General features: G+C 42.3%; 3 protein-coding genes across 7 annotated transcripts in view; 1 reads left to right on the forward strand and 2 right to left on the reverse strand.

The window, feature by feature from the left end:
• Positions 1–43: 43 nt before the first annotated feature.
• Positions 44–10,237, reverse strand: ACBD7 (acyl-CoA binding domain containing 7). 2 transcript variants are annotated; one of them, XM_083822067.1, is made up of 4 exons: positions 9,685–10,237; positions 589–706; positions 416–478; positions 44–328 (listed from the first exon to the last, which is right to left on the reverse strand). In XM_083822067.1, exons 1-4 carry the CDS (start codon positions 9,694–9,696, stop codon positions 255–257), a joined length of 267 nt encoding a protein of 88 aa, XP_083678193.1. In that variant the 5' UTR covers positions 9,697–10,237; the 3' UTR covers positions 44–254. The 2 variants fall into 2 exon arrangements, with proteins under 2 accessions (XP_083678193.1, XP_083678192.1); XM_083822066.1 differs by lacking the exon at positions 9,685–10,237 and adding an exon at positions 8,756–8,909.
• Positions 10,238–10,952: 715 nt separating this feature from the next.
• Positions 10,953–13,691, forward strand: RPP38 (ribonuclease P/MRP subunit p38). Of its 3 annotated transcripts, none has more exons than XM_083822063.1 (3): positions 10,953–11,104; positions 11,267–11,339; positions 12,701–13,691. In XM_083822063.1, exon 3 carries the CDS (start codon positions 12,732–12,734, stop codon positions 13,584–13,586), a length of 855 nt encoding a protein of 284 aa, XP_083678189.1. In that variant the 5' UTR covers positions 10,953–11,104; positions 11,267–11,339; positions 12,701–12,731; the 3' UTR covers positions 13,587–13,691. The 3 variants fall into 3 exon arrangements, with proteins under 3 accessions (XP_083678189.1, XP_083678191.1, XP_083678190.1); XM_083822065.1 differs by having other exon boundaries at positions 11,061–11,144; XM_083822064.1 differs by lacking the exon at positions 10,953–11,104 and having other exon boundaries at positions 11,151–11,339.
• Positions 13,692–13,884: 193 nt separating this feature from the next.
• NMT2 (N-myristoyltransferase 2) overlaps positions 13,885–21,220 on the reverse strand; it is a 33,639-nt gene continuing 26,303 nt past the window's right edge. For both annotated transcript variants that reach the window (XM_083822059.1, XM_083822058.1), the window contains exons 10-12: positions 20,862–21,029; positions 18,291–18,428; positions 13,885–18,081 (exon numbers count right to left, since the gene is read on the reverse strand). In XM_083822059.1, coding sequence (XP_083678185.1) covers positions 18,061–18,081; positions 18,291–18,428; positions 20,862–21,029 — 327 coding nt within the window. In that variant the 3' untranslated portion in view covers positions 13,885–18,060. The remainder of the gene's footprint in view (positions 18,082–18,290; positions 18,429–20,861; positions 21,030–21,220) is intronic.

Below are 21,220 nucleotides of genomic sequence, written 5' to 3' on the forward strand. Positions count from 1 at the left end.
AAAATGCTAAGCATAATTTAACATTCACAAAAATCCACAATTCTTAAAGAAATATTTATTTAATAGGTTCAAATTTATTTAGAATAAGATGTAGTCCAAAAATACAGTATGTGTGTAAACACCCTTTACCGTGCAATGGTTCACATTTAAAAGATTTTACTGTCAGACTACAAAACAAACAGTTATTTTTCTCAGCAGAGTTAGTTCATTAGCTACTGAAGAGTTAGTTAGTAGTGGGAATTACTCTGAGTATTCTAAATCCCATATTTTTCTACCATTGCTTTTGCTTTAGAAATATAAGCATTCATGGCATCCTCCTTTGATATACCTGCAAAGGAAAGTAGGAGTCATTATTGGCTTGTATTTACAGTTCTATTTAAGTGATTATGTGAAGTAAATTTAATTGCTTTGACACCTTTTTTCAGGTTCCATGCCTCCCATTTGGCTTTGCCTTTCAAATCTAGCATTCCTGGGCATTCTGCCAAAATAAATGCATACCTTTATTGATTATCATGCAGGTTTATATAGCATTTGCTTGCTTTCAATGTATGGGTGTAAATTTGCTGTTATATATAGTAACAGGAATACCAATATTAATATCTCCAACAGTAGCCTGTTTGTAGAATCCATACAGTTCCTTCAGTTCTTCATCAGTTGGTCTTGTTTTTAATTTTTTTACATCTTCTGCAGCCCCATCAAAGTCAGCCTGATGCAAGAAAAATAAAGTGTTAGTTTGCCTCTCAAGAGGTGTGCTTGAAACGTTAATTTTAACGTGCACAGTAGTTCATTAGATAGGCTCTATTACTCACATGGTTTTAGTGGTAAGTCTACGTATTTTCCCCACGAAAGAAGCTTAATAAAACCGTAAACTATTAGAAAGGGAACTTGGCCTACTTATTCAATAAGATTAGCATAGCTAAAATAAGTAAACCTCTTTTTTCCAACAGTTTTCTATCTAAACACTTGGAACCATTACAGACTGTCTAGTGTCAGAATAGTCACAGATCGTAGTGGGTTTACATGGCAAGGTTTTAGTACCGGAGGGCTGCAGGGGTGGCTTCCCTCAGTACATTTGCAGACAACACCAAGCTGGGGGGAAGTGTCGATCTGCCGGAGGGCAGGAAGGCCCTGCAGAGGGACCTGGACAGGATGGGTCGATGGGCAGAGGCCAATGGGATGAGGTTCAACATGGCTCAGTGCCGGGTCCTGCACTTGGGCCACAACAACCCCACGCAGCGCTACAGGCTTGGGGCAGAGTGGCTGGAAAGCCGTGCAGAGGAAAAGGATCTGGGGGTGCTGGTTGATGCTCGCCTGGACATGAGCCAGCAGTGTGCCCGGGTGGCCAAGAAGGCCAACGGCATCCTGGCTTGTACCAGAACAGTGCAGCCAGCGGGACCAGGGAGGTGATCGTCCCCCTGTACTCGGCTCTGGTGAGGCTGCACCTCGAGTACTGCGTTCAGCTTTGGGCCACTCACTACAAGAAGGACACCGAGGCCCTGGAGCATGTCCAGAGAAGGGCTACGAAGCTGGTGAAGGGCCTGGAGCACAAGTGCTGTGAGGAGCGGCTGAAGGAACTGGACCCCACGCAGAGCAGGGGCAGAGAGTGACCGTGAAGGAGCAGCAGAGATGAAGCGTCAGGGACTGACCGCAGCCCCCATTCCCCGTTCCCCTGCGCTGCTGGGGGGGGGGAGGTAGAAGAGGGTGAATGGGAGGGTAAGGTGTTTTAGTTCGTGTTTTTAGTTTCTCACTGCTCTAGCTTGTTAGTAATAGGCAATAAATTTCTCTAATCTCCCTACTCTGAGTCTGTTTTGCCTGTCACGATAATTGTTGAGCGCTCTCCCTGTCCTTATCTCAACCCTCGAGCCCTTTTCATCATATTTTTGCCCTCTTTCCCTTTGAGGAGGGGGAGTAAGAGAGCAGTTGCTCAAGAGAGCTTGGCTGCCCACCTGAGTAAAACCACCACATAGATTCATGTAAGTAATGTGTGCAATGAAAGTAGTGTGTATGTCTTTCACATTCGTGGTCGGGGCATGAAAACAGTCACTGAACTTTACAGCGCAGCAGTAATCTCCAAATCCTTTTGGCCTCATGGCATTGTGTCGACCCTAATGAAGGAGCTCCCCTGTGGAGCCGGTACCTTTGAGAGGCACTGCACACTTCCTCCTTCATTTCCACCTCTCTGATGAAAGTGCAGGAGCTAACCAGCTGTCAGCACACCCATACCTCATGGAGGCTGGAGCAGTGCTACTGCCAGGACAGCCTTCCACACCCAGCTCTCAAACACCGTAGAGCACAGAGTGAAGCATAAATTTAAGGCTGAAATACTCCTTTCATCTTCTTGTGTCTCATGCTCACATCAACCCAAGGCTATAGCTGCTATTCTATCTATAACCTGAGTCTCAAATTAGACTTTAGCATAGAGTTTGTAGTCTGTTTCATGCCCAGGATATGTCAGACAGCAAGATTTTTGCACAGCAACTACTGAACTGCCAGTTTACTGCCACTACTATAGTGCAGTAAACTACTACATAGTACTGTCACGTGTACTATAGTGTAAAAATGTGCTATATGCTGCTTTCAGTAACTATTGTAGCTTCTGAGTTGGATATGCATTTGCCGAAGCACAGTATATCACTCAGAATGTGCTATTACATATACATTTAATGTGTATAAAAGCAGCCTACAGTACATGTAAAAAATCAGCTCTGTATCCAACAATTGTTTCAAGGTGATTCTGAAGTTTTGTTTAAATACCCAAGACCCTGGTGATATCTCAGCTGACTGTACTATGCTTCTTTAGACTACTTTTTCTTTCTTCTAGTTAGAGGAGAGGTTTTTTTGGTTTTGTTCTAAATAAGAAAACCGATCCTGTATTTGTCTTCTTAATTGATGTTGTTCTGCTTGGCAAATGACTGTGCTGGGTGGAGCAGGTGAAGGAAATAAAGTAAGCATGAGACCTGCACTCATTATAGTATTCTTTATTTTAACAGAGTGAAAGTACAAGACAAGTATTTCTGTTTTAAAATAACTAAAGAAAGAAAAGAATTTAATTAGTGACTGATGCTCAAGCATACTTCCTCAAAGAAAGGCCCCTTCATGGAGTCACAAACTATACATTCATCGATTTAATGGCACATAGCTGGTGGCTGGCTGCTTTACGGCACCAGCAGCAGGTGAAAGAGGTTAAGAACAGGTAGCTGGGGGCACTGATCACAGCGATCTTACACAGAAACCTGGCCACTATCCTATCACTATTGTTATTATGGAAATTTAGTTTGTCTAGTGAGTAAAGTTCCCGGCCACAATGTTTGGAGAAATTGCTAATTTTTGTAAAACTATCAATTGCTATTTGAAATCAACAAGGAGAAAGCAGAAGTCTTTTAAGAACAACACTCTGTGAATTTAGATCTTGAGGCCTGCTTACATCTACAGTTTGCCAGTGTGTTTTCTTCCCTCCTTTGGCATAGAGAGAGTTCTTAGCAAGTCAAGGTCTTAAATTTAAAAGAAAAGCAGGAATTCCTCGGCAAAGAAGGTTTTTATGTTTGGAAGGCAATCCTCTGTTAGAACACAACTGCTTTTTTCTCACCTACCCAGCTAGAGACTATAGTGTCACCACTGGTGGCTGTGTCATCATTTTTAAGAACAGAACTTACATTGCTTCTGGGCAGAAGATTAGAGATGAGGGATTATCTATGTGGTACTTAGAACAAGCCTGTCTTGAGCAATCTGTAAACTATATGAAATATATAAACAAGAAAAGGAGGACTAAGGAGAATATCCATCCTTTATTGGATGTGGGGGTAAGCACGGTGACAAGAGATGAAGAACAGGTTGAGGTACTCAATGCCTTCTTTGCCTCAGTCTTTAGTAGCATGACTAGTTCTCTCTGGATACCCTGCCCTGAGCTGGTAGATAGGGATAGGGAGCAGAATGAAGCCCTTATAAACCAAGAGGAAATGATTGGCGACTTGCTACACCACTTAGAGGTACACAAGTCTATGGTGCCAGAGGGGATCCAGCCAAGGGTAATGAAGGAGCTGGTGGAAGTGTGCTCCAAGCCACTTTGCATCATTTATCAGCAGTCCAGGCTATCAGGGAGGTCCCAGTCAACTGGTGGCTAGCAAATGTGACACCCACCTACAAGAAGGGCTGGAAGGAGGAACCGGGGAACTACAGGCCTGCCAGTCTGACCTTGGTGCCAGGGAAGCTCACGGAGCAGATTGAGTGCCATCACGTAGCACCTACAGGATAACCCGGTGATCAGTCCCAGCCAGCACGGGTTCACAAAAGCCAGGTTCTGCCTGACAAATCTGATCTCCTTCTACAAGGTGACCCACTCAGTGGATGAAGGAAAGGCTGTGAATGTTGTCTTCCTTGACTTCAGCGAGGCTTTTGACACAGTTTCCCACAGCATTCTTCTGGAGAGACTGATTGCTCATGGTTTGGATGGGCATACACTTCGCTGGGTAAAAATCTGGTTGGGTGGCCAGGCCCAAAAAATCGTGGTGAATGGAGTGAAATCCAGTTGGAGGCCAGTCACTAGTGATCACCAGGCTGCCCAGGGAAGTACGTGAGTCACTGTCCCTGGGGGTATTCAAAATGGTATGCAACGTGGTGCTTGGGGACACGGTTCAGAGGTAGACTTGGCAGTGCTAGGTTAATGGTTGGAACATTTTAATCTTAGAGGTCTTTTCCAACATAAATGATTCTATGACTGTATGAAAAACAAAACAAAACAAAAAACAAGCCAACAGCTTGCTTGTCATTAGAAATAAGTAATAGCTGGGGACAGAGTTTTGCAAGCTCACTCTCAGAAGTGGTAACGTTGACTTCTTTGTCAAATATTGCTTCAGTGATCAATTCCCTAAGAACAGACAGGAAGATATATTGTTCTTACACGTCCTTTAATGTAAGAACATTAAGTTCTGTCCATTAAGTTGGACTAACGGACTAAACTCACAAAGCCAAAGCTTCCACAGTTTGTTTCCTCCTTTGAATGACTGCATGCAACTAGGTCAGGTGAAGAACAACTTTTCTACAACTTGTCAGTTTAGGAAGAAAGTGAAAAGGCAAAAAAGTCTGCTCAAAATCAGCGAGGCAAATGCAAGAATCCAGTAGGAAACACTATCAGGCCTGGTGCTTTATAGCATCATCCTGACCAGCATATGGTAGCAAGGAGACTTGATTCTCATCGATAAAAGACAGTAACAATTATCTCAGTCCCAGTTGTATTGGGACTTCCATATGTCAGAACAACAGCTACAGACGTGAACAAGGCATAAAAGGTGAGTACAGGCAGATGACAGCAGCTGCATGTGGGAGAAACTAGTCAAGACACAAAAGACGCTCCGTTTGTACACACACAGATTTGTGTGTAGAAACTCTTGTAACTCTTGACTAGGGCTCTTGGGCTTGACTAGTCATGCTTTAGTGATACAGACCGTAACCTTTTGAAGCCTGACAAAGTAGAAATCCCATTGGTGGTACTTTACCACTAGGCTACCTGGTATATGTAAACATATCTTGGCAAGTCTATGGAGGGTCTTGTCTAAAAGTAGCAGTGTAGTGATTTAAATAGAATAATAAGGAAAACGTTTCCCCAAAAGCACGTCAAGCATCATTAAAGCATCTAGTTGTTACCAACTAATTAAAACTAAGGATTTCGTCTGTTCTTTCCCTGCTCATCTTTTATTTATTAATGGGAGAGACCCCGACCACAGGAAAGAAACTTAGGAGGAGAGGACAATTTATAGCAAACATTTCTCGGGAGTGTATAAGGGTTAAGAGGTATACAGGAGCATGCAGGAAGCCCTACGCCTTCACAGTACGTACTGACCTTTTAATAAACGTATCTAACACTGAGAGTTTTCTTCTAACCTGTATATGGTGGCAGTCCGTAGTTTAAAACTGTGTCCTCACTGCCAGACAACATTTTGAAATTGCCTTAAAGTAATAAGCTATTGCTTATTATGCTATGGAGCAAGAGTTGTTATCTTCTGACAGGTCTGAACAACAAATATTTCTGTCAATTTAGCTAAACAAAATAATTTCAGTTTGACTTAATGTTTTAAATTAGCAACAGTGGCATTAATATGGGTGTAGATTCAGTCCTTGTCAGTAAGAACTTCAGATATGTATGCTCACGAATGAACGGATGGTTTTACTGTCTTCATGGTGGTGAAATATCGCAATGTATAGATCACGAGAAACAGTTTTAGTACTTGACACAAAGTGCAAGTTAATTTCTGTTCTTCTAAAACCCCTTTAGATCACTGACATTAAAAGGAAATAGTTAAATATAAAAACATTTTATGAATGTAATTGAATAAGAATGAAAAATCTTTCTATCCTAGGTCAAATCATTAAATGATAAATTTTTAACATCTTTTATCAGCCAGCCAAGTTTTAACTACGTAAACAATGGAACAATCTGATCCTTAAGGAATTCTTGGTGTAAAATCTTTGTAACCATGTCTGTACTGCCACGGTTGCAATAGATGTGGCTACAGACCAGTATTTTAGATTATTTACTTTCCCTTTTAAATGCTGGATCTGGTGAACAGCAGTTAAATAAAGAGCAGCACAAAGAAACTCCCACTCTGTAAGCTTTGACACTGGAATTTCATTGCAGTTGAGAAAGCCTATAGCACCAGCTGCAATGGTACTTGCCCTAGGATAAGTTGTTACGTCAACAGGAAAATTCTCTATCTACTACATCTACTTGTTCTTGATGCCATAGAAGAAAAATCCATACATACAAACAAGAACATACTACTCTCAAATTTCATTACAGAAATTGATTCTTTTTCCAGAAATGACAGCTTTGATAGTTTCCAGCTTCAGTGCAAACAAAACCATTTTGATTCATGCATCATTCAAACAATTGCTTATCCTAGAGGTTCAAAAGAAACAGATCTTTGGCCATAAAAGAAAAGAAGGAAACATTGCTTTAGTTGTTAATTATAGTCCATAGTTCACATGTGCTTTTTGTAAGCAACACAATAAAGACCTCCCTATGAGGAATTCCTAATATTTGTAATATTAACACTTTCTTTCTTGCAAACTTTATTTTTCTTCGTTTGCAATATTTTTTTTCTTGTTCTCCTTTTGTAGTGTCACTGCACTGGGATTTCCTACAGCCACCAGAAACGCTTCAGCAAGTTCTGACATTAAGCACATTCTTAATTTTTCACCAAAGAAAAATGGGTCTGTAGTCTAACTGTGGAGAAACACACGTCTGCCTATGACTGACAGAAATACTTTCAATAGGCATGTATTATGGAGATGTTCTCGGCAAGGGAAAACAAAATCATTACTGCAACCTATGTATCACTGAATTAAGGAAGAAACTGGAAGTGTGCATCTTTGGCACACCTAGAAACAAAGTATTTCTCTCACATTGTTGGTATGGATGCATAAAAGGGACCTACGTTTACTTAGGAAAACATATTTGATGGCCCACCACCTTTAAGATTGCTTTTCTAGATAAAAGTTTCTTAAACACGAGGGAATGGCACAAAGCTGTGGCAGGGGAGGTTCAGACTAGATAAAAGGAAAAATTTCTTCACCATGAGGATGGTCAAACATTGGAAGAGGCTTCCTAGCAAAATCGTTGATGCCCTATGCCTGTCAGCATTCAAGAGACATTTGGACAGTGCCCTCAAAAAATACACTTCGACTTCTTGCCCTGAAGTGATTGGGCAATTGGACTCGATGATCTTTGTAGTCTCTTCCAACTGAACTATTCTGTTCCATTCTGTACTAAAACAAGTGTTTCATTCTTCACAACAACACCAGTAGATGCGATGTACTTTACTACATGTATCAGTGACTCTCACACCATCACAGACATCTCCTCATACTATCCATACACGTACAAACAAAAGCAGCATTCACACTCTGTTAGCACTGAGATGAAGAAGTGGTATCAATATTAAAACACAACTGAGCTGCCGTAATTAACTGAAGACGAAATAAGTTTTATCTGCATCTTCATACTGTGGCCACTACTGTGCTCGAGCCCCTGTCAGGACGGAGATACAGGGACTACTCAATCAGCGGAAACCTTCCAAATGCCTTGAATCATTTTTTGATCTGAACTTCACAAGAATGAACTAGAAGCATACTAGACTTGTACAGACAAAAGATAACCGAAAAAATAATTTGAGAAAGGCAGCCACTAAGTCAATAAGCTTATCTTTATATACTTTTATTCTATCTGGATATATAGTAAACATCACAAGCCACTGTTTCAAAAATATGCAAATGCATACCTTAAGCAGCAAGAAATGCACAGAAATGAAATTTAAATGTTTAATGTTTTTTTCTTCATCTCCCTCAATCCAATCATTGTGCACAGACTCACAGACTTTTGCTTAGGATTTGCTTGCTTATACAACATGCTTAGGAACAGCCTATAATTTCCTTTAATCGTGTGATGATAAAATTCCCCTTTAACTCCTTAAATTAAAAGCAGAAGTGCATATATATTTATATATATATATATGCAGACATAAACATACACACATGCATCAAAGATAAATGCATGACTTATCTGACTACTATCACAGACTTCCTTTGTGCAAAGAAAAAATTAATTCATTTTCAGCAGAATATTTTAGCAGATTGCAAAACTTGGAGATCTCTTTAAATATAGTTATTTTATAGGGTGAATTCAAGGCAGAAGAAAACAAACTACAATTTCAATGATCACTAAACAAAGATGGTGTTATGTTTGGGATTTGGCAGCTCTTACCCATTTAAGCAGGATTCTACTTCTTAGCTGTAAAGCAACACAATGAAACCTCTGTGCCATTCCACATAATTGCAGCTCAGGAGAAAATTGCTGAGCTACTGACAATACACTCCCTGCATCTAGGTCAGAGCGTTGTGTTGCTCACTCTTTGCAACACACACACACACACACAAACCAAGCTGAGACGGACCTTATAATGAGAGCAGGATAAAAAGGGCTTGCAAGTCTTAAAGTGAAAGGGATAACAGAAAGCCTAATAAGAAATTACAGCCTAATCCATCAGGGCATGGGCAAGGCAAGGAAAGTATTCACACTTCGCTACAATGGTACAATGATAAAAGCCAGCAATGAAAATAATTTCCTCAGGAACTATTTAAATGTAGCCAGAGAAAAAGCAGAAGGAAGAAGCTTTCCTACCAAAATGCATCTCAAAATGTACCACTCCAAAGATGTACACACCCAGAAAAAATGCGTACTCTCTTAAACGTTATTCATGTTTCCCAAATGCACATAAATCACTGATTCAGTGTTAGAAGTTTCCCTTTTTCTTCTATAGCGCTAAGTAAGTAGCTAGCTCCTAAAAATTAAATACATACCTACCTCTCAGTGCGCAACCCAGTCCCAGCAAACTCAGATGTGCACACAAAGAAAACAATTCACACACACTAAGAGTATTTGTGTCTCCTACCTCCGCAAATTTACACGAGCCAGGAACATTTCAAAATAAGCTGCCTGTGTCTCAACCTCCAGTTGCAAAAAGCAATGCGCTATTTAACCTTCAGAAGCTTATGTGCTGCAAGGTAACCTTGATTTTGCAGTAGCAGTCCTTATGGTAAAGAAACACGTCTGTCTCTGACAAGGCGTTGCACAGACAGACGGCGCATTCCTCTTGCTCCTCTTCTGTCTGGCTGCGACGCAGAATCGCTTACCTGGAGAGTCATGATGCTGTGGGGATGCCCAGGGACCAGCCTCGCTCCTTCTCCTGCGGGGACGCGGAGCTTCTGCCTCCCAGCTCCGCAGAAGCGCCCCGCAGGGTGGCGGGGGCCACACGTGATGGGGCCGGGCACCGAGTGGCCTCCTCTGGGGGCCGTGCCGGGTGAGCTGGCCTGCCATCAGGGCTGGTGAAGGGATATTGGCTCGATTTGCTGCGTGCTGAGCCCACCGGGGTGCCCACGCTCGTCTCCTTGGGAAGGCTGAGCTCGCTCCTGTACCCCGGAGGGTTAGGCCGCCAGGCCGAGAGCAGAGATGCAGCAGGGTTTCCAAGGCGTTTGTTTGAAAAAGGGATTTCCTCGGGGTGAATGAATGCGAGCCTGATCTGAATCGCCACCAGCACTGTCACCGTGTCACCGTTAGCATCCTCTCCTCCACAGCCCTACCTGGTGATGGGCCCTGTGGGGACTTTGTGCCCACCACGATGGGGCTGCATCCTGCAGAAAGCCCCAAAGGCATGAGGGGCACCCCTGGGAGCAACTCCAGAGCGCTGGGTTTTCTTTGTTCTGCTAAATACAGAAGGAACAACAAACATTAAATGAACTAGCCTACAACTGTACCTATTAAAGGAAAAAATCTGGCCCCACTTACCTATTATATCAATTTGCTAATTCTTTACGTTCATGCCTCAGTACATTTGTATTCATCATCCCTCAGGTGTGGTTTCAATCACAACACCATACACTTCAGCTTTTTTAATCCATCAGCTTCCATAAGCTCACATAAAAGGGGTGCTTCCTCTCAAATCAAGCCTGGGATAAATTAAGCCGAGGCTTGCAGAGAAAACAAAACTACTAAATCTCAGTAAGAGGAGATAGAATCACAAGGAAGACAACTCCCTGACCTCCAGCCTCCACCACGGCGAGGCACAGAGGCTGCCATTTAGTGAGGGGAGCGCCGTCCCTGCAGCGCTGCGTGCCGGGACACACCTGGGGACAGAAGGAGCTTCTGGGACACCAGTTAATGCTTCGTGGCACTGCGGAGAGCCTCCAGCTTTGTTTTTACCCCTCATCTCCTCACCAGTGTTAGAATACGGTACATGCACCCAACGCTTCATGTACTAGAAGCGGTGAGAGATGCGGTGAAGTCACTACGAAATTCTCCCTAATTCGCCGCGATTTCGTCACCTCGCACACGACACAGCCTATCTATTGCTACCCACTAAAAACACGCTGCAAGAAACGTACAGCGGCCCTAAAACCACCAAAAGCCAGCTCCAAGCCCTGAAAGCCCGCGGAGGGCAGCACTGCGGCACCGCCCCGTGGCGCCGCCTCTCGCTGCCGGCCCCGCCGCTCACCCCGGGGCGGGACGAGCCGGGCCGGGAGCCGGCGCCGTGCTGGGGCCGAGCGGGGCCGGGAGGTGCGGGCTAGGACCGGGGCCGGACCGGGGCCTTGTGGCGGTGGGGCTCGGGCACGGCTCCGGGGCTGAGGGGAGGGCGGCCCCGCTCTCGGCCCCCTCGCGTTGCGCCCCGGCAGGCCCGCGCGGTAACCCGCGTTTGTTCCCCTTTTCTTTTCACCACAGGAGCCGGAGGAAGGCTTTCGCCGAGCGATCGGGGAGCGGCTGTGTGGAAACGTGGGGTTTTTTTCGGCCGGAGGTAGGTGGAGGAAGGCCTCGCTTTGCCCGTCCCCGCTGCAGGAAGCGAGGGGCCCTGAACCTGGCACCGCGTGGAAGGAGCTGGCTTCCCCTTCTTCTCTTGTCGCTTTAATTCCTGTCCCTACGTACTCGTTATCCTCAGTAGCGTCCATTTTGAAAAGAAAAATGCAGTCTTGCAACAGAAAAATGCAGTCTTTCAGCTGTGAAATCTGCCATGTTTTTTCCTTCCCATATACAAGTCTAGTGCTGCCTTTACTTGATATCCACTGTAGGCCATCGGAGTCATCACTGAAAGTCCTTAAAAGCAATAATAGCGATTTTTATTTTTTACTTCACCATTACAAGAGTTTCCTTTTCCCTCTGCCACATACACAAAACGTGTAAGATCCTTTAGTTGTTTAAGCTTACTAGCAGTACATAGAGAATTGATGTGACTGACGAGATGGTATTTTGTAAATATCTAAAGGTCGACACTCAAGCAACGTATTTCTGCTTGGGTAAAGAGGATGCCTAAGGACACAGTCATGTCTTGCTTCTCCTGAGTTCTCTTACTGTGTAAGTTGGGTTGTACAACAGCAAAGGCCTACTAGTTTGGCAAGGAGATGATGAACAGTAACCCAAGCATGAGTTTGGGGACTTCAGGAGTTAACAGGGCCTGTAATCAGACCTGCTGTCATGTCTTCACTCTTCATCTGGACTAGGTAGATCAGAGCTAGAACAACTATCCTTCTTTGCCCCAATTTGATTTTTCACACCCCTAAAGGCATGGTCTAGATGACATAAGAGTGAAAGACCCCTTCTGAACTCCCTGGAGGCCTGCAGAGGATTGCCTCCCTTTACTTAAAGCATAATTAAAAGACTGCAGCCTTCTATCATACCTCTTAAATGCAGACAGATGTAAGATTAAAGAATAAAAAGGCAAATTAAAGTTTAAAAAATGCTAAATTAATTCAAGAATTTGGAGCTTGTTTCATGTTGTGATTCTGCAGATTTTTTTCACATCATAATAGCTCTAAAATGCAGCTGTGCAACAGGAAACGTAATCCTTCAACTTATGGATGTTTTTATTCTGTGGAACCTCTAGCTGCTTTAATTCAGGTTCAGCTTCAGAAGGGTTTCTTGTCACTGGTGTTGCATTGCTGTAGAGCCTGCTCTTTAAAGAGAAAAAAGGAGTAACCTGTGCCTTGTGGAAGATTTGTTAAGGATTAGCACTGAGCTAGCGTGAAGAAGGTGACAGTGGCCAATACCATTTTGAGATGTGATGTTTCTCATCTGCATTCCCAAGAGAAGCCTCTGGTAATGAAGTCCCCAGCAAACAGCACGATATTTAAACTACTGTTTACCTTTTTCTTCCCTTCACAGCTAGGGTGGCAAAACACGGAAGAACCCCAGGATGCCTGTAATTCAGCAAGGGACGGCATCGCTTCGTAAAGCAAAGAAAACCACTGTAAAAACGTGTCTAGATAACCCCTTTGATATTCAGTGGAAAACCATAGATGGAGATAGCATGCATTTTATATTACAGACTTTAGAAGAAAGGATTAAACAGATTGGACTTAAAAAGGTAGAGGCTCCAAGGAAGAAAAAGCGTTCCAGTACAAAAAAACAAACGGAAAGAAAGTGTGATGCGAAGTGTGATGCTAGCAACGAGCTCCCTACAGAAGAGGAAACAGAAGGCAATCGACAAGCACCAGGATGGACTGACATAAGTATCAGAAGACAACTTGCGATTGGAGTTAATGAAGTTACAAAAGCATTGGAAAAAAATGAACTACTACTTCTGCTGGTTTGCAAATCTGCAAAGCCTGCCATGATCACATCGCATCTTATCCAGCTGAGCGCAAGTCAAGACACACCAGCAGGCCAGCTTCCCCGACTCAGTGAAACAATAGCACCACTTCTTGGCTTAACATCCGTTTTAGCACTAGGCTTTAAAAGGCAGTCAGATAAATTTACTGATGTAATAGAAGCAATAATTCCAAAGATACCAGCTTTGGAAGTGCCATGGTTTCAGTATAGAACTGAAGGATCTGCAGCAAATGCAGATTCTTCAGAAATTCATGAACCTGAGCAGCTTGCGGAGACAGTGGAGGATGAGCACACAAGCCAGAAGCGGAAGCGTACAGAAAGCAATCAGCTCGATCTTTCAAATGTGATTTTACAGCCTTTGAAAATCAAGAAAGTTGTTCCAAATCCAAATAAGATGAAGAAACCACCTCGCAAAAAGAAAAAAGCCTTTTCAGCATAAATGACTTCAGTTCGGTTCTTCCAATTAAAGCGATTCGGCAAACTCATCTCTGTTGCATTCACACGAGGTTCTTTCTGCTTTAATAAATAATACTGTTCAAACTTACGAGTCTCTATCTGGGCATAAATATTTAATTTGCAGTTGGAGATCACAGAGTTAAATTGGTAATGGATATCCTGAAGTAATAAGCACAGCTTTGGAATTAATGTAAAGCATTAAGCAAGCTTTGTATTTTTGTACAGATGAACATGCCTCAGATAAAACTGATTCAAATTAAGCGTAATTACTCAAAAAAAATTGATACCAAAATTGAAAGTTTATTTAAACAAAGGTCCATGCCAGTATAACTCTTAAAGCTGGTTCAATGCTTGTTTCAAGTAAATAGCTGTAACAGCACAGGCAGACTTCCCTTTTGAACTTTCATCCTTTCCTCTGCTGAACAAGAATCTTGGTTTGGTCAAGCATGTATGCAGGCTTGGATTCCAGCTCTACCTGGTGGCCAATATGCTGAAGGAAAAGTGTTATTTTCATACGGAGAACAAAACAAAATTACTACTGCATTTGGAAAAAAAAACACACTTCTGTATGTAAACTATTAACACACATATCCTGTGAGAAAATGTAAACTAAACTCAGTTTCTAAATGGAGTCTAAAGTTATTCCCCAGGAAGTTCAGCCATGGGCTGTTGTATGTAAAGTAGCAGATGACAGCTAGAGTCGCTACACAAGACTAAAGGCTTTGGAGTTTACTGCGGTCTATGAACAGTTTCCTAATGAGACAGTTGTTCTGTAGGAAGGAAAGGAAATAGTGCTGCAAGCTGCAATCAAAATCAACAGTGCAGGAGTTTATTTGGCACTCTGTGTTATAAGCAAAAGTGAATTCTATGGTATTGTAAAAGAGCAAAATAGCTTAATTGTTTTACCTTGTTTCGCAAAGATGGGTTTTCCATGTTGCAGTTTTCACAGCTCTGAAAGTCTAGCCTTCCAGTGCTATCAGCTAGCTCATCTGTAGTTTGGATTTAGATAGAAGTGTCTTAAGTTCATGATGCTATGAAGGGAGGCAGTAGCAACGATTCCAGACATTCAGTGCCAGAAACTTGCCCTCCCTTGCTGAGGGCGGCAAGGAAAGAGGTGATTTCATTTTGCCTTGCTTCATAGTCCTTCACAGAGGTCATTTGCTTTGGCTTTTTAGATGCATAACATTTTGAAAGCATGCTAGAACCTAGTGTAATTAATTGCCATGCTAGCTAATTGTAATATTTAGCTCTTCATCTTTAAAAAGAGCACAAGGATTAGCTTTGGTAAAGAACATAAGCACAGCAGTCATCTTTCAAGCACCTTGCTGCCTGCCCAGCTCTATAGCTCTCCCAAGGGATTTGTGTCCCCTCTGCAGATGCAAAGTTTCCAAAGAAAAGAGATTACATAGGATGTTTGAAAAGAGTTGTGGGAAAGATGGTAGTGAGCCTTTAAAATGCCTTCAAATCTGCCAATTTTTGTGAAACCATCTGTTAGTTTTTGAAGTCTTACGTGGTAGCTGTTCAAAGCCTAACGCGCATGCAGGTTCAACATCTGAAACAGCACAAGAGCCTCTGTCAGAGCTGCTGACAGTAGCACCCACACCAATGCCCTTTACTTAAGGCCCTGCTTAGGAAGCGAGGGCGGGCAGCCACAACCTCCACCTCCAGGTTAACCGTCTGACTGCGTGGGTGCAGGCTGGGACACCTCCGAGACTCACAAAGCACTTGAGTTAAAAGAGCATGTTCAGCCAAAAGATTGAAGCACTCGGCAGGGACAGAAGAGACCGTTTTGGATTAAACGGCCATTAAGTAAGAGGACTCCCCAGGAACTGCCCCAACTTAGGCTCAGATGTGCCTTCATCCCTTGTCCTCTCTGGCCCTGTAACTTTTCAGTCAGCTGCAGCGCTGCAAAGCTTCAACAGGAGCACGACTCCTCCCTTCCCCACAGTTAACATCCAGCTAGTCAGAAAAAGACAAATTTGCACACCTCAAATTCATTGTTTTTTCCCCAGAATATGGCCCAAGCAAAGAATAGCCACACTCCTTGCTTCACGCGCAGTCACCCCAGGATCTGGGCAGCGAGCCAAGCTGCAAGAAAATCAGGCTCAGTTCTGCCTTCTGCCCAGGTGCATTTGGTCCTGCCGTGGCCTAACCGCTTGTGATTTCAGAAAAGAGAAAAGAAAACAACACTGCCTACCATTTCTTCTACCTGTACTTCTGAGGGAAGGCAGAGAAAATGAGCACGTCATTCACCTAGCACCCAAGGCCAGAGCAGGGGGAGCTGGGCTGTGACCGCTGCTGGGCACCAAGTACCTCAGCCACAGGGCAGAGCCACGCAGTCGCTCCTCGCGCTAGCGGCCGAGGGAGGATTGCCGAGGCTCTGCCCTTGGAAGCGAGGAGGCAGCAAACACCAAGGCCTGGTGTCAGCCTCCTCCGTGCCCCAGCGTGCTCCGACGTGAATTCCTGTCAGGCACGGCCACTTCCCTCCCGCCTTCCAGGAGATAAGAACTCAAGTCTTGGATGGAGCTGGGATTAAATCCCTGTTGTTGCCTCAGGTATCTATCCCATCGGTTACATTTTCAGGCACTTAGTTCTGCTCAGGCCTCACACAGGGTGTCAAAGCTCCATCTACACAGTCTCTTGTGACTGCTGCTAGCAGACAGGTGTTAGAGTGGGCAGAGTTGTAGAGCCCGACTTCATTGCCAGAAGCCTGTAGATCCCCTTTAAAGCCCTTGTTTTCCCCAGGCCCCTAGCACGCCTGGAGGGCGGACAAACACCTTTAGTCCCTTCCTTTGCGTGAAGGAAGTCGCATGCTTTAAGCACAGAGCTATAATGCAATAAGCCAAACTATTTATCGCTGTCTCTAGGGCAGAATCCTCTCACTGCTCAACAAGAAACCAAACCACAAACAATTGACACACAGGAAATGGAAGGGGAGAAAGAAAACCCCCAGTGCTACAAGGAGGTGGGTAGGGCTAGGAGTTACGAAGAACAGACAAATTCATCTTCATCTAAATTGATGTTTTCAGGTACAGAATTCAACTTCCAGCAAAACCTGCTGTCAGCGTTACAGGCATGTTTAAAAGGAAAGCTTAGACATTTGCATTTCATGAGATATTCAAGTCACATTCAAAATATGCTTACAGCACAGAGGCTTCACTACCACGATTTGGCACTTTCAGCTAGAACAGCTTCTTACTGCAGATTTTGTCGGTGCTCACGTTACTGCAGCACCCGCAAACTGAAAGAACTGCTATCATATCTATGATATCTATGATGCTACGCTGGAAGGCATATAAAGTGCTTCAGAAGCCATTCTGGTTGCCGAGCATTCGGGAGGGAGTTAAAACAGCTTACCCAACAACAAAGATCAGCCCTCTTACATTTCAGGAAGCGCAGTGCGCAGGCTTCCAAGGACTGAGGGTAGAGCATTTCTCTTCCGCCTACCAGCCACATACATAGCGAAAGTTCTTGTTCCAAAGTCAGGATAAAAACACTACCAGGAACAATTTAGGAATACGTATTTACACAAGATACTTTTCATCAGAATTACAGACTTCATAGGAAATCAAAGTAGACAAAGGAATATGTGCAATTTTGCAGAAGCATCAAAAACATTCAAACTATAAATATCCTGATAGCACTACTAAAATTCTTAGTTTTACACACAGGCTGATGTTACTCTACTGAGGAAAAACTAAGGTTTTGTGCCACAACTGTAAATCAAGTACAGTAATGTGTTAACATTCCAGCAACATAGATAACACCTGCACTGAACAGTGCGATACTGTTAAATCAATCCACTGATCTATTGAAGATCAAAGTACAAATCTGTATTTTTATTGATTTGGCAGCGTTGCTTATGGAGAAACAAATGCACTAGTTAAACCAGTACATTGTCATACTGCTCCAGTTACAAAAAACATCCAGGACTTTCATAGAGCTACAAACGTATCATAACTTCATGATTTTTCCCCAAATGATGATATCCATGTGAAGTAAATATAGCAAAGATACTCAAGTTTGTATCCTTCATTCTGTTACACTGACAAACATACACCACCACTTAATAAATAGAAATGCAGCAGTTCATCCACATAATAGCAAATATTTTTGTACCCTAATCCACCACTGAAGTTCAGTTTGTACAAAACAGTCTTTTCTACAGAGTGGAAAAAAAATACCTTCTTCTCATCAAGGTGCAAGCTAAGCTTTGAAACTTAAATGAATGTGCTTTTATTCTTTTCATGGACAATAAAAAGAGTTTCAAGGACCTCCTGATTTATCTGAAAATGCATAAATTTGGTCACATGTGGATTTCTTCATTGCTCAGGTTTAATGGACTATTCAGTATCACTGACGTTGTGCTTTTACTCCTCTTGAACAATATCATTCCAAGAGTTATGGAGATCAAATTAACGCAAATGATGACCTCAGAGTTCTAGAAACACGTGTCCTCATTGTAATACAAGACCAACCTAAAGGAAGAAGAAAAATGTAGTTTTTTAGTTCAAGTAGAGCAGTACATCTAAACATTATTTTCTGGTTTTCTGCACCTGAATCATGGATCTTAAACGGATCTTAAAAAATTCCTCCCATTTTGGGCAGGATAGATTAAAGCATTATTATACCTAACAAAGTTCAGAATTTTTTATTTATTTATTTATTTATTTAAAGAGTCCCTTACCTTTTCAGATTCCATGCCAGGACACCTCCAGTTGTACAAATAATACTGCAAATTTCCATCTCCAATCCCAAACTTGAGTTTTTCCAGGAATGTTTTGTTTTCCATTAAGTCTAGTGCATTGAACACATCAAATCCTTTCTGGCAATAGCAAAACATTTTTAAAATTTTACTTTTGAAGTTTCAAATGGCACACAAATAATACTTTCCACAGTGGCATAATGATATCCAAGGGACTAATCTAATTAAGTGGAAAAGAAAAAAGATATGGGAACAAATCTTTCCATTTAATTAGATACGCATACAAAGAAATTTTCCCAAGGTAAAAGGTCTGAAGAGTCCCTCAAACACCCCCCTTTATTTTATCTTTATGGACATGCATTTTTACACCCTGTCACACACAGGGCTTTGACACACATGGCCTATTCCAGATGAGGCTGCATAAGTACAGTTTATGGTGGCTTTCAGTCATTTGTACTTGTTATTGATAAACATTTTTGTACCTTAATCCTTTTCTGAAATGGTAGTTCCTTTAGAACTCAAACCTGACACGTCACGCTCCCTCCCTTATTCATGCACTCTGACAACTTCTCTTCTTCTACCTCCCAAATTCACTATTCTGAAAGAGCCAATTTGCTCTTCTTTGCATGCAGCCACATTGCTGACTTAGTTGTAGCACAGCGTATTGTGCTGCAACACAAACATATCAAACCCCGACTCGCTCTGAACTCTTAACAAGCAACTTAAAAATAAGGCCAGTTAAGCCATCACAGTGACAGCCATCATGTATGAACAGCTGAATTTGCCTGGGGGCCTGGATATAACGGCCCATTCACTTGCAATTGTTAACTGCAAGGCAGTCTGACCTAGGAACTTGGAGTCTTAACAGCATGAAAGCAGAGCACCAGCCGGACTTTCTACATTCTAACACAAAAAATAATAGAGTTACAAAACAGTAATGCTTAGTTACTTAAGCACGAGAACATTCTTTCCTCTGTATAAAAATTAGACTTTTTTTTTTTTCAATAAGCACCCTGTGTTACAAAAAAGGGGGTTTTCATCAGTTTAGGATTATTTAGAAGTCACAAAACATAAACAGTGAATTTAGTAAGGTTCCTTAGACAAAGATCATTCTGTGCACTGATGAAGCTATGCTAAGTTAAATGGGCTGTGAAAAACATGCAGAAACAAGACAAGGTAGCAAGGATCTGATAGTTGGCATCTAAAGAAGCAAATTTTTTTTAATAGTCCACGTTAGCCATTGACAGTAGCAGAAATCTCAGTAGAGAAGAAGAGAAGCAGGGGAGAACACAGACACACTGTATGTACAGACACACTGATGAAGCTTTGCAATTAAGCACTGAAAATTCAAAAAAATGTTAAATTTTGCTGACGTAGCTTTAACTCACTATCTGAACATCAACATGTTAGGCTCAGGTTACTCTTTTCTGGGAGGTGTAAGAAGTTGCTGTTCAAAAGGTACTTGCTGCACCCCTCTGCCAGGCCAGTAGAGCACTCAAAAGTGAACCGTCCTACACCTCGAAACAGTGTCAGCTTTGACCACAAAATAGGGTTTGGAGGGGATCATCATAACATTCTCTCCATGCAATATACATGGGGCATAAGTGCACAGCTCCAAATTTGGAATTTCACTTTAGAGCTCAGGCATTTTGCCCAATAATTACTAAGATTTTACCAGACTTAGTTCTTAAGCTAGCTTTATATACTGTAATAAGAAAATAAAAAAACTCAACATTCAACTGACATGCAACTTGAAAACAATTTACTGAGTTGAATTTCTATCCTCAGAATACACTCTTTGGATATAACAGCGTAGAATGGTTTGTGGTAGGTTAACCCCAGCCAAAAGCCAAACGCCCACCCAGCATCTTGCTCACCCCTCTCCTGTGGGATGGGGAGGAAGTGCTGGGACGTGCAACACCTGCACAGCCCTGAACCACAGACTACATTGCCATGGTGTCTGTACCACACCCCCATGAAAGCCTGATGATTACGGCCTGAGCATTAGCTTCTAGTCAGACAGCACTAAACCCTTACAATTCCTACGTAAGGACTCTTATAGTCTCTTCCCTTCCATTTAACTAAGTCACATCTCCGTGTTATTCCACACACAAAGCAGTGCTTAAAAATTAAAACACGATGTTGTCTATGTAACTTTACAGCCAGCAGTTAGTAACAAGACAGTTTATTTAATGGTTTTAATAGAACTTATTAACTCAAAGGGAAAATATTTTAGTGATACTTTCCATTCTTCTGATACTGAGTGAATATGGTTGCCAGTGTGCTGTTGGATATATAAACAGTTCAAGCGATTACAAATGTTTTAATCTTCACGCACTTGTCATTCACTAACATCGCTCAAAGTAAAGAAGAAAACCAAACACAGCGTCTTATATTTCAATATATATTGTATGTAAGTCTCATCAAATACACTCTGCTGTAGACAGTAAAACAAAACAGAATGCAATGCAATGTATAAATTACTGTTAGTTCTTACCTTGCCATTACTTCTTTCATGAAAGTATTCTTAGAAGTAGAAGAAAAAATACTTACCAACTTAGCTATTATGAGTGCATCATTCATTAAGTCCAAGAGGGGGGTCTCTGTATGAATATTGTAAAAGGAATAGGCAGCTTTCAGGCTTTTATGAACAGGATGGTGCATCACCGTTGAAGGTAACGTGTAGAAACTCAGGAAGTCTGTTAAAATACCATTTGAGCCCTACGAAAAAAAAAGTCAATTAATAAATAACCACTCAGTTATTGGTTAGGCTACCAGAGAGAGGTTCTAGAGAAAGTAATAAATGCAACACAGTTTTGCACACCGTAACTATTACAGAATAACAGGTAATCTTGGCTAAGAATTGAAGAAACTGAATTCGTGACAAGGATGTATGTATATGTCAAAGTGAG

The sequence above is a fragment of the Anser anser genome, assembly GCF_964211835.1.
Source record: "Anser anser genome assembly, chromosome: 2".
Taxonomy (NCBI): Eukaryota; Metazoa; Chordata; class Aves; order Anseriformes; family Anatidae; genus Anser; species Anser anser.

Bases quoted from the DNA above. Each gene is read 5' to 3' on its own strand.
- ACBD7 (XM_083822066.1), bottom strand. From the start codon at position 8,815: ATGGCACAGAGGTTTCATTGTGTTGCTTTACAGCTAAGAAGTAGAATC. The intron at 479-588 runs GTATTCCTGTTA...TTATTTTGGCAG, and splicing joins TGTTGGAGATATTAATATTG to AATGCCCAGGAATGCTAGAT. The intron at 329-415 runs GTGTCAAAGCAA...TTTCCTTTGCAG, and splicing joins GGCATGGAACCTGAAAAAAG to GTATATCAAAGGAGGATGCC.
- RPP38 (XM_083822063.1), top strand. From the start codon at position 12,732: ATGCCTGTAATTCAGCAAGGGACGGCATCGCTTCGTAAAGCAAAGAAA.